Source organism: Notothenia coriiceps, unplaced genomic scaffold, assembly GCF_000735185.1.
Source record: "Notothenia coriiceps isolate Sejong01 unplaced genomic scaffold, NC01 NC01_scaffold00037246, whole genome shotgun sequence".
NCBI classification, from domain to species: domain Eukaryota; kingdom Metazoa; phylum Chordata; class Actinopteri; order Perciformes; family Nototheniidae; genus Notothenia; species Notothenia coriiceps.
Window position 1 is genome coordinate 13,189,871 of NW_011369947.1, and position 12,923 is coordinate 13,202,793.

General features: G+C 38.9%; 1 protein-coding gene across 1 annotated transcript in view; it reads right to left on the reverse strand.

Moving 5' to 3' along the window:
* Positions 1–12,474, reverse strand: part of nedd4a (NEDD4 E3 ubiquitin protein ligase a) — a 43,522-nt gene extending 31,048 nt beyond the window's left edge. The window contains exons 1-5 of the mRNA XM_010795627.1: positions 12,192–12,474; positions 11,084–11,157; positions 8,722–8,800; positions 8,589–8,627; positions 8,372–8,425 (exon numbers count right to left, since the gene is read on the reverse strand). Coding sequence (XP_010793929.1) covers positions 8,372–8,425; positions 8,589–8,627; positions 8,722–8,800; positions 11,084–11,157; positions 12,192–12,236 — 291 coding nt within the window. The 5' untranslated portion in view covers positions 12,237–12,474. The remainder of the gene's footprint in view (positions 1–8,371; positions 8,426–8,588; positions 8,628–8,721; positions 8,801–11,083; positions 11,158–12,191) is intronic.
* Between the last annotated feature and the right edge of the window lie 449 nt (positions 12,475–12,923).

The following is a 12,923-nucleotide window of genomic DNA, read 5'->3' on the forward strand; positions in this document are numbered from 1 at the left end:
GTATCATGCTGTTAAATTTGAATCCACGGGACTGGGCAGTGCTACAGACCACCAGACTATCTGGAGTCAGGGAGAATATTTAGAGGCCCTTTATTTATATCAGCAAGGGGCACTGCTTTTCCCACCACTAAAATTAGCCCGGGTAAATACTTAAGTTGATTACTCATAGCGCTAACAGAATAATAAAAATGGAGAACTACTCCAAAGTTGAGCATGTGTTCGCAGTACAACAGACAAGATAACATATGGGTTTCTTCTCTACTTTATGTTTCTTGGAAAACAATATGCAAATAGTTTTACTGTAATGTAACCAAAGACCTCTGAATGTTTGTCCTCATCGGGCTTGTTAATTGCATGACTTAGCTGTAGCGATCTTCTCGGTTACTTAATGACTGCCTAGTTTGTAGTTGGCCTAATGGCCGACCCTAAGTAAACAGACTTTTAAGCATTTGAAAAGCAGCAGTGAAAGGAAAGCACCCTTATCAAAAAATATCTAGTTTCAGAAAAGTAATGTCTCAAACTTTAAACTTTCCTTAATCAACCATAAGTTAAAGATGCAAAATGTAACATTATTATAATCAGATTTTAGCCCTATGGCTTCAAGAATAAAACAATTATAAAGTTTTATTATGATCAAAATATTATCAATATAACATGTTTTTTTAAGTGCGCAGTGAACCTTTCTGTACCAAAACTGTGGGTCGGATGTAGATTTTTTAATAAGACGAGAAAAAAAACCTATTTCGCATGGCAAGGACTTGATTTTCCTTTAAGCAAATATATGATTCATACTAGTGTTGTAAGTATTGTATTAAGGTTAAACATTCTAGTATCATGACAACCTTGTAAATCCAACATTAATGCATTTATTACTTGCAGTATTCTTGAAAGTCCTATTTTTATTTGACATGAAATCAGCAATGAAAGCAGCATGACCTGAGCTGTCAAACCAGAGCAGTAGGGAATCTTCTTAAACCAGTTAAACAAGCGTATGGGTGACTTAACATCTTCTTTTCCTACAGCCTAGGTGGAAAGCTGTTTGTCTCAATTCATTGTTAACTTACAGGCATTTAGGCTCATACCTGTGGGTCAGGGATCTTCAGCTAGTTCCAATGGAGAAACTAAACACTCACCTTGGTGTTTTGAACGGGGCTCTTTGGTGTATTAATCCCTTTGTCACTTGTGTTTACATCAGTAACAGAGCTAGGCAGCTTAGCTGGGCAGCAAGGAGACAAATGAATGTGAACATGTGGAGAGTGAGGAATACTGAGTTTTGGATTGGAAACGTGACATGAAATTCCAGTGTTAGGGTAGGGCACTTCCAGGGAAAAGCTCCTTTGTATGACCCGATGACAATGGTTTTCCTCAGGCATTTCCTGGCCTTTTCCCGATAAACACACCATATTGTTTTTCTCTGATGGTTTATTTGAGGAGAACAAACAAGCAGAGGTACTACGATAGAGTTTTCTGCAAGGGTCCTGTTCACCCTTGGGGTTTGCGGCTGGGTTAGGAGCCTCAGGATATTCCACATTGACTGTCGTCGTGGTTGTAGATCCCATCCCGGACACCATTGGTCTCTGGTGGGCAAAGTGGAGCAGCACGCTGCTTGAGTGACGATTGGATCTGTCTACAGTTGAAGACAGTTCCATTTTCTTACTTCTGTCCTCCATTGTCGGTTCATCCTGTAAAGGAATATTAAATTGCACCATGTGCTTGGTGTCCCTCTGCTCGGCTGAACAGCTTCCTTTTGGGAGACAATGGCCACCTACTGCCGTGGTGGTGGACCCTTTGCAAGTCATTTCCTTATCATCCTGAGAGAAATCACAGGCAGATGTCTGAAGAGATGTCTGATGAGCCCCCTTGGCTGCTGGGGCCACAGGTAGAGTCACAGGATTGACAGGGGAAGCAGGTGGGGTGCTGCAGGGGCTCTTTGGAAATATAACCAAGGAGGAGCACCGTCTCAGCGGGACCTTGGACTTGAAGTGGAGTAAACTCCTATCGTGTGTGCTCCTTTGCTTATCTGAAGCCTCTGGCTCAAAGATGCTGTTGCTGCTACAGTACCCAGCATCGCTGGCCATGCTGCTGTTGCACGAGCCTCCGTCAGATCCACTGCCCGCTCCTCCTTCACTTGCCCCCAGGTCTCCATCCTCTATACTGCCATCCAGCTCTCTGTTGAGCTTTCCAGAGGGCTGCAGCGCAATCTGCAGAATGCTCTTCTTATTTAACCCTCTGGTGTTCACCCTGGGTATGAATACTGAAGAGCACAGCTGTACATTAGCGTTGTCTGGTGACAGAGGAGTCACCTTCAAGAGGACAGATTTGTGTGCCAGACTCTCTGCGGGTCTACGAGTTGACACACTGACTGCACTCTCCTCACCATGGCTGCTGGGGCTTTCTGACAGAGGGTCCGTGTTGCTTCTCCTTGACGCAAAGTGCAAGCAGCCGACGTGTCATTAGTTTAACGCTCTAATCCCTGCAGCGCTGGTGAGAGCTGTATGATCAAACTTGCTGGCAGAAAAAAAGGAAAGCAAAGCAACTGCTGCGAGCTGTGCTCTGTGATCACAATCATTAGCAGTGTACATTGCCAAAATAGCTCTGGTGACAACCTACATTCCTCTCCAGGCTGATCTCAGCTTTTAGTCAGAGGAGGTCAGTGGTTCTGTTTGGAGATGTGACCCAAACATACGACCTTTGAAACAAGAGCAATCCCAGAGGCTAGCCCCTTTGGGGAGCTTAAACCGTATATGGAAAACAACGATTTACTGAAACGTAAAAAGGACAGAGCTTTGTTACACAGCATTGCGGACCTGCTTTGTAACTTAATTTAACTGCAGCTCCTATATTCCAGCTAGATTATTATTTAAAACCTTGGGTCTGAACTAGCAGCCTCATTCCCTTTCACCCCTTTGGAGAAAAAAACAACAGGGTAGCCCTCTATGTTGGATTTTAGAGTGAAGCTCTGGTAAACTGTTACATCTGCCTCAGGCTGCTCACTCAAGTATCTACTTCCTGCTGCGGTTATGCTCCTAATGTTTCTGCTCCTCGGAGCCCCACACATATTTTTACCCCCTGCTATTGAATTACAGGAAATCAAAAAGGGGAAAGAATTTCAACATCATTCTGTAGCAAACTGAGGACTGGGTTTGCAAAATCAGATTGCACACAATAACACCACCCATACCCTGTACATAATCAGGGACGTGAGTGTAAACAGCAAGAGCTATTAAAACATATTTCATACAAATGTACTAGTGAAGAAAAAAAACACTTCAGAGGAATGTTGTAAGCTTGAAAAAGAGAGTAAAAGTGTGTAAAACAGAATGAAAGTAAGCTGTGACTGTTATCTGTCTACAGAAAACACACAGAGATAAGAACACGCTTCGTCAGTGACATGGCCACCGTTATACGACACCTCAATGTAACTGTTACTGCTGCTCTGATTTCCTCTACATGGCTGTTGACAGTCACATGTATTAATGGCAGCCTATTGTGAGTCAGACCAGCCTATTCCAGGGCATTACTCTATATCCAAATCAGTTTCAGTAAAAGGTGAAATAGTAGAGAGCCAGGATAAAGACATGATTCACCAGCAGACACTTCACAGCTGCCTGTTTTTTTTTTTAAACCAACATGACAATTCTTGAAACCTCGTGATTGGCTATCAATCAGTCATCAGTCCAAAAATGAAAAGTGGTGCGTAGGCCATAAGATTAGACTGGTAACACAAAGTGACACTATTTATGTCAGGACATAAAGTATGCAGTATATAGTAATAGACCAATTATAATTAAGGCTGCATGTAATATACCCATTGTTATGTGGCACCATAAAAACACGAGCGTCATTCACTTATAAATACATTTAATCATATCTGGGGTTTGTTCTTAGTTAAAAACAGAATCCATGCACACTTAGTGTTGACATGGTTGTATAATATATGTACAACATTTAGATATTGTTGCCTTAGGCCCACTATGCCCAAAAGAAACACTAAAGGACCATCTATATTCAATAAACTCTCCAGAGGCTGGACGTGACAGCCAGAGGATGTCTCTGTCCATCAGCAGGTGCAGCTGTAATGAGTTAGGCTAACGAGCTGCTACGCTCTGTGTTAACATCATGTTCTACGATATCAGGATTGTCTCCCCCCTCTTCAGAACTGAGCGTCAAACAAACTGCTATATCTGCTGTGAACGGGGACGTCTGTGATATCTGGAGGTAAAAAAAAAGGTGACTCATATTAAGAATTACTGTTGGGATAGATGTTAAGCAATTTTATATTTCTGGACTATGTGTATGTTTACTAGATTAATTATAGTGCTATATATCCTATAGGGACAGATCATCATTTAATTATGTTTGACATAAAGCACAAATGTAAGTTGACCACTGGTCTATACATTAGTCTGGTTTTCACACACTTTTAGTAAAAACTTCAATTGCAATCCACTGTCTTGTACCTTTATTGGAAATGTGTTTAGCTCGTTGCATAGCTGCTCAGCAACACACACAAGGGTAGAAGAATTCATCTGAGAATCATTACTGCAGGTATGTAGATACCTTAAAAGCAGCTTTAACTATTTTTATAGGATAGTGTGTTTGGTTTGGAAAGTATGGTTGCTTCTAGAGCTGGCAGGTATATGCTCGCAGCATTGTCATTGCAATGCGCGCATGCAGCAACACCGCAGGATATACAATTTCAAGTAAGGCAGTTTAATTAAAATACGTCGTGTCACTTTAATTTGCTGGTGTGTACAAAAGTTCAACTCGCACAGCTGTAATTTTCCATGACTAATCTACAAGATGAAGTGTGTCTGATACAACATATTTACACTTCTTTTAAGTGTTCATGGCCACACAACAAGCAAAGCATGCCAAACTGCAGTCGGTTGTACAACAGCTCTTTAACATGTTTTTCAAGTGAATTCATGAGGGCCATACAGTCAGGGGAGTGAAACCATGGCAACCTCTGCATAGGGTGCAAAACCTATATTTATTACGTGTATCGAAGTGAGACAGGACCTATTACACCGACATACACATGCCAGCATGTGATCGCAGGAATTAAATCCTGTAAATCTTAATTGGGGTCCGTCAAGGTTGGGTTTGGGACAACATAGGATTTTATTGCAGGCCAGGATAAAGGATGTTCACTGAAAAGGGATAAAAAAATGGTGAATTGCAATTATTTAGGCCAGGAAGATCATGACATGAATTTGCACATCCTCTCATGGCGTCACCAGAAAAACTCCTTCACACTCCTCCTTCACTAAACAGCTTAACCTGCTCAGCGAGCCACAGAAGAGCTGAACTCTAAAGAAATGAATGTATTTACATTTAACTTCTAACATAAAAATTAACTACTTAACAGCTTCAATGGTCATCATCGAACTCCAAAATAATTGTTTAAATCTGATTTATGTGATATGTTTCATGAATAATAAGGGCACGTGGCGAAAGGTCAAACAGTGAGTCCCACAGATTATTGGCTTCTTTGACTGAGGAACAACTACACAACAAACAGAACATTTCATATCTTGTATGGGACAGACACACATACAGCTTAACGTGCACTCTGCTCCAGCAAGAGAAATAGTCTTGTAAAGTTTACTGCATTTTCTACCCATGCTTCCAGTGTGCTAGCAGCGACTCACACGTGCACAGACACATGAGTGCTGACACACCCTCCACATTTTGATAGCATCTACCTAGAGCATGACAAGGCAACCTTGAGTCAAACACACCCAGATTGGTTTGTCTTAACACCAAGTTCTAGAAACATCCACGCAAGCTACAAACAATACAACGAGTGAAGGAGCGACGGTTATGTAGAATAAAATGTGCATGTGTACGTTTGGAGGTTTTTATTGATTCTTTATAGTGACTAACCCAGGGTCTGTAGATAAAAATAAAAGGTAGCTTTGTAATAGCTTCTTTTCAAACAACCAACGAGAATTACAAGTAAAAGAAACAATGACATTTCATTTCGAAAGCTTTGTACATTTTGTACATTACACTTAGAAAGGTGACATGTTGTACATGGTGTAGAAATGCGTACAAACGGGTCTGCGCTGATTTGTTTTGTTCTTCTTGTAAAATTCACTGAGCAGAATCTACCAGTTTGGACAGGTTGATGAGGCAGCATTGAGACAGGCCAGGTAAAGATATGCCAAAACACATTAGAACTGCAACTATATGCACATTGGCAAGCTATAAAAGCTACTACTACTAATTGAATATAGAGATCAGTATTGCTTTCATTTTGTATCCATTTCTATGAGTTCAGTGTTTGTTATTGTTTATCTTTAATCAATCCGCTTATTTAGAAAAGTATGTATTGCTGTCGGTATATTGGCATTGAAAAAACTATCTCAATTACTACATTCGCCAACATTATAACTTGTTTTTTTATACAGAAAAGCCTAGAAAAAAGCTTCTAAAAAGAGAATGATATTGGTGAATGGGTTGAAATAGGCTAGTTTAAATAAAAAATAAGTAACGACGAACAACATATTTAGTGCCAGCTATCAGGCTTCACTACCAAGGCTTGATACCCACAGAAAAACTTCAATCACAACACTGTTAACAAGATAATAATTGAGAGATGACAATGTAACTTATTCGCTACATGTCATTATACACACTCACCACGTCTGTAGATGAGGTGTAGGTGATATAATCAGACTCTTCGTGTTGGATAACTTCTTACTGTGATCGCATTACCTACAGCTAGCACAGTTAGCATACAGCAGAGGTGCTGTTCAGGAAGCTCAGTGTCAAACAGGGTCAGCAGCTCGACTGAGATCATGCTACAACCTGTTATTACTTAAAGAATTACCATTGCTTTACACTGTGTGGCCTAGAAGAGAACACTGTGATATATATTCACTCAATTCACCACTTCATCTACATAATATTCAACACTCGTCATGATATACGACTCTTTTAATCTGCAACTACACTTGTAAACAAAGGGACAAAAGGACGCCCTTAAGGCAGACAGATTTGCCCATATTTACTGCTCTTAGTAAGAGGGCATCTGAGTTTTCCAACAATGTCTCACACATCATGGCAAAATAAGGGCGGTTGTATCAGGCCGACAAACCAGAGTTAACTTTGCACTAACTGGAGGAAACACAAGCCCAGAGACACCGTAGTGACACAGCCTCTGCCCAACCAACTCTGAGCTTCTCTTGCTCGGCCATCCATCTTTAACTATTTCTTAAGAGAATAATCAACATTCTATGACAAACCACTGCAGGTTCAGTCCCCAGCAGCAAGAGTTAGTGACCCCAGGGAGTTATCCGAATGAAAAGATTGCCTCCTGGCTGCATCTGCTTCCTGACCCCTTACGTCAACTTTGTCTTATTTTATATATGAAGAAAAGTCTGCGTTCGGACAAGCACAGTCACCTATCAGGGTCATACCAAGACACAACTGTGGAGAGTGAATGTTTAAGCCCCAAGGTTTGCCTGCCTGCGAAAGAGTGAGAGGAGAGGCAATGGCTAAGATGTTTAGCATGATAATAAAAGGGCTATATTGAAAATTCTCTATGAGTTATGAAATAAGATAAGGTTTTATACCAAAAATGTGTAAAAAGCTTTTCTATTAGTCTCATTTTTCTGGCTTGGGCTGCATCCAATATGCTGAGTGCATTACAACTTTCAATTGAGATGATCCTCTATAAAAGAGTAGCTCTTAAAATTGATTTCCAATACTTCCTATCTAGCCCTCTCAATTATAGCCTGTCTAGAACTTTGGAGCATAATATGGTTAACAAAACACTTAATTATTGAAAACTGTCATTTACAGCAGAAACATGGGTGTGTCCCCCGTGTACTCTGTGCTAAGTGATGTGGAGGTAGCTTTGATGGAAGGTTACAGAGCATATTGATTTTCAGCTAAGGAAACAGACGTTAACCTCCCTGCAGGTGAACTGAAGCTCCATTTCATACTTGATAAATAAATGAATAAATACATCAGCAATTTTTATATATTTGTACTGGAGTCATTTTTTCAGTAATTTTTGAAGCAAGAAAACAAAAATATCGCCTTGTTTTTACTTCTCAAGGTGAGGTTTAGCAGCTTTTTTGTCTCATGCGATAAGCTTAACACTGATGGTCGGACAAAACCAACAATTTAAAGACATGTTGTGGGATGTAGAGGCAATCCTTACTATTTTTTTTTACCAAACAATTAGTCAAAACAATAATCCGCTGATTAAGGATATGATCATAAGTTGCAGCACTGAAGTGAACAAAGCTTTTCCACACAAAGTTTACTTTGTCAGAAGCAGAACTAGAGGAATACAACCCAACAATCTAAAATGTTCAGTATATCCAGAGAGGATGAATAAAGCTAGAAAACTTACCAGGCGGTTTTCATCGAACACCTCCAGCAGCAGACGATGCTTCCTGGGATCAACCTGAAACATAATATAGACTGTTTGTATTTATGATATAAAGACCTCATGGTTAGATAAAATATCATACACAATACATTGATATAGTTTCCTGTAATGAAATGCCACAAAATATCCCCTGGCAAAAAATGGTGACATGCATACATATTTTTTAAGTTTCACTTACTTCGAAAAAGAATTCTTCATTCCATTTTGGGTCCAGTGTCTTCATGTGATGTGTGATGGAAAGGATAATAAAATGTAAATTAGATAGGAGTTAACTAATAAAACAAGTCTTACTGCAAATGTGAACATCTTACCTTTTTTAATGTTTTAGTCTGAAGACTTGTGATTTCTCCATTAATTGGGTCATACAGGGACAGTCTAGTATACGGATCACTGCAAGAGAAACACATTTAGACTCAGGTGTGGCGTTGGCATGAATCATATGTAGAAATGGCCATGGTCTACTTTGTGCTCTTTATGTGGTGAGAGTGGTTCATTTGCCATGAGGTTACTTAATATTTAAGGGAGGTCAAACATTAACATAATGATTCCAGCTTCTCTTTGATGGATACAAAATAGACTGTAATTGGTACTTTGACAGTTTGAGACACTGTGACGTGCGTTAAAAACACACACATCAATAACTTCACATTATCCATTACCTAATCTTTAAGCCACTTTAGTCCTGCAGCAGTGTTGTGGCATTAGTGATATACTAAGGGACTGCTGTCACATTAAAGTGATGCTAATACGGCAATTTGGGTTATTTAAAGCATTAAAACATGTCTTGAATTGTTAAGCATTAAAGCACGACATCCACATTTCAAAAACTTTAAAATTGGAAAAGAGATTTCAATCTGTTTAATAAAGATTTAACACATTCTTAAGTTAATTGGATGTCACTGTCAGATTGCTTTTAGAGGTTAGGAATAACTTATCATAAAGTAGTCTACAAGTAGCACACAAAAAGTGCCAAGGCCGTAAACATTAGGAAATTAAATGAAGTCAACACATGACATTTGGAGAGCTGTTTTTTGGTTGAGTCCCTGGAAACATATCACCATGATTTCAACTAACCAAATCAAAACAAATGTACTAAACTTCAAGAGGTAGGGGTTATTCACACATAAATTACAAGAGGATTTTCTTTCCTTTTGATACCAAATGCTTGTTGTGAAAACTGCATAAATGTGTTTTGAGCCTTTAGAGTGCCAACTGCTCCGAGCCTTGGCAGCGCAGACCTTTATTACGGGAACACAACATGTAATCTTTTCTAAATCAACGTTCACGCCTACTAGCCTCATATCAAAGCCGCAATTCTATAACAAATACTTTGTTCTTACAGTCAAATAGGAAGGTGCTGGAAGTCAACATTTTGAAAGGGAAGAAAAGAAAAGTGAGAAAATAAATAAATTATTAAACAAGGCATGAAATAAATGTTATACAAAAGGGACAAACCTGTATAGATTAGCTTGAGAGGGGGACTAAAAGAGGATGAGGGAATAAGTATTTAGTTCATTTGAAGGCTGAAGTAATTCAGGAAGGGGTCTACATACCTACGTTTTCAATATTTAGACAGGACATAATGCCCCTCAGCTACTGAGCGAGTATCATCTCTACATTTTAGTATACAGTAACTGCTCTTCTGTTCAAAGAAGAAGCGAAGGACAGTGTGGAGGGGTTTTATTGGAGCCATGCGCACCTCCTTGTCTCAAGTGGTACCAAAAAGAGCAACCACAGAAATTGGTTATTGATCCAAATTGAGGTTTTGGGAAGATGTCCCTCGAGTATATCCTACGATAAATAAAAATGGAACCAGATATAATAAACACCTATAGAAAATAAGCAAAATCTAAATACAATTAGAAATCAACTAACCTGAACATAACCCACGTTTTTATTGAATCTTGCATTCTAAAAATATACACCACATTACTTTGGGTCTTAATAGGATTTTGCAGATAATAGAGGAACACAAACGGATCCATGGTTAACTGGCAGATGGCTCTGACGTACATGTGCTGCTTGTTCGTGGAAAAGACATTAGTCGTCACCTTCCTGTCTCTCCACACAATGGTTAAGAGGATTGCAATTTTGGCCAAGTCTGACAGTCCATCTTTACTAACAAGCTGGATGAATAACGTAGTAAACCAAAGGGAAAGGTAACTAGACATGCACAGTAGAACTATGACTTTAAATTTTATAGTAACTGAAATAGAAAGCATCACATAAAAGTGATTTAATATTAATTTAAGTTACCTTTGGTTCCAGTTTATCAAGTAAGGGGATTGGTTTGTTTTTGTCTCAAACTAATCAGTGTACATTATATATATTTGGGCTTTGAGCTGTTGACTGAAAAATACAAGCTATTAGATATATAAGAAGCTATATTGGGGTCAAGGAAATTGTGACAGATAATTTCACTTTTTCCGACAGAAAACAATTAAAAACAATATTTAGTAATGTATTGATGCATTTACAGTTTAACTTCTATATTGTGAGTATTTGCTGCTTTTGTAATTGTTTTTTAGGACTGTTGATCAGTTTCTTAGCTGCTATAATGTCAAACCTGTTTATAGAAAAAGAATTGCCTGGTTAATTGCTTATCATAATAAAAGTTCCAGCCTATTTCACAAGTTATACATCACATTTAAGTGTCCACTTTCTACAGCTTACCTGGCTCCAAGTATATCTTTTTTGGCCAGCCCAATTCCAGCAACTACTTTCACTTTTAGGACTCTGGATTCTCCCTGAAATAACAACAAAAAAAACACTGATGAGTTTATGAATATTATAATGACATAAAGACAGAGATGGACACAGAGTACAGTCACACAACATTCACAAAACAAACAACATAAAGACCCTCAAATAGGGTAGTTAAGAAAAATGTACATGTTTTAACTATTAGTTATATGTATAACTACTGATGCAATATAGTGTTATCAAAGCTGGTAAAGGTGCAGCTAGTTTTAATTACCCTGTATGCTGCAGGTTAGCTTGTGAATTTTACTCCGGGTGCAAGTAAAGTCTTTCTTAAGTATCTCTGAATTGTAATGGAGAAGAAGTATATAGTATCAAATAATTCCCTCAGAATTGTACTTAAAGTACAGTACTTGAGTAAATCTACTTAGTTACTTTACACTAATGAATACAAGGAATGGCAAGGTACAGGATGATCAAATAAATGGTAGTAAACAAAATTAGATTAATGTGATTCACTATCACGTGAAGCATTTACATCCCCAGAACAATCAAGGTTTACCGGATGACGTAACATCCTGATAAGACATTTCTCATCTACCAACACAATAAAAGCGTTTTACTGTACACTTGGTGAATCATCTTGAGATTTCGCAATCATAACACTGAACAAAAGCAAAAATTGGTGAAAGTTGTGCGAATATGTTTGTTTTATCGAGATAATTCAGAGTTTGTCAGTTGTGTGCGTGTGGAGGGAATGGAGAGGCGTTAACAGCCCGATAGCCTGTTGTGTTTCCTGGCAGAAAAAGTGTACAGCTAGGGCGCTCTTATTTGATAGCATTAGCTGAGAACTAAATCTGATGAATAACATCAACAAGTAATACAGGTTTCCTACCAAAACACTCCTAACATCGCAAGTTAACCAGTGGACGTAGGTACGTTAACGTCAGTTAGCTCGCTAGTTAATCCCCACCAGTATTTAGTTAGTTAGCTCCTTGTTAGCCTCAACTAGTTAGCCAGCTGGCTGACGATGTAGTCACATGAACAGGCTCTTTATTAAAGGCTAGTAAATGTAGTTTACCTCATCTATGTGAAGTCCTCGCATCTGTGGAGAAAGTGCAGCCATACTATCCTCGCCCTTCTTCCTCCAAGGGAGCGACAACAACAAGAAGAGGAACCCAGAAAAAGACAGTTGTCCGGTAACGTTAGACTCCCGTGGTGTTTAGCTCGCCTCTGTTATGCCCTCTGTGTGTTTACGCTGGGAGAAACCGTGAACCTGACCAAGTAGCAATCTGTGACACCGTCGTCACTCACTGTATCCATCCTCCTCCTTTTCCTCCTGTGTTTCCTCCTTCCTCCTTCCTCCTCTTGTTCCCTTCTTCCTGTCACTACAGTCTGAGAAAACCCAGAAAGGACACTGAACGCAACATCAGTCTTTCCTTGAATATATTTTCCACACTCGTGGTGCAAGATAGGAGTGTGCAGATCTTACTTAACGTACTAAATTAAACTAGAAACACCATAGTCTAAGAAACAGTAAATTACAAGTCAAAATACAAAATGTTATTTGAATAAAACCACAGCAGTTCTATAATCAAAGTTTAGCATACAGTGGTGTAATGTATTGAAGTACATCTACTCAAGTATTGTACTTTACTATGATTTTGGGTTACTTGTTGTACTTTACTTGAGTATTTCTATTTTATACTACTTTATATTTCTACTCAACTGCATTTTACAAGGAAATATTGTACTTTTACTCCACTACATTCATCTGACAAAATTAGTTACTAGTTACTTTACAGATTCAGAT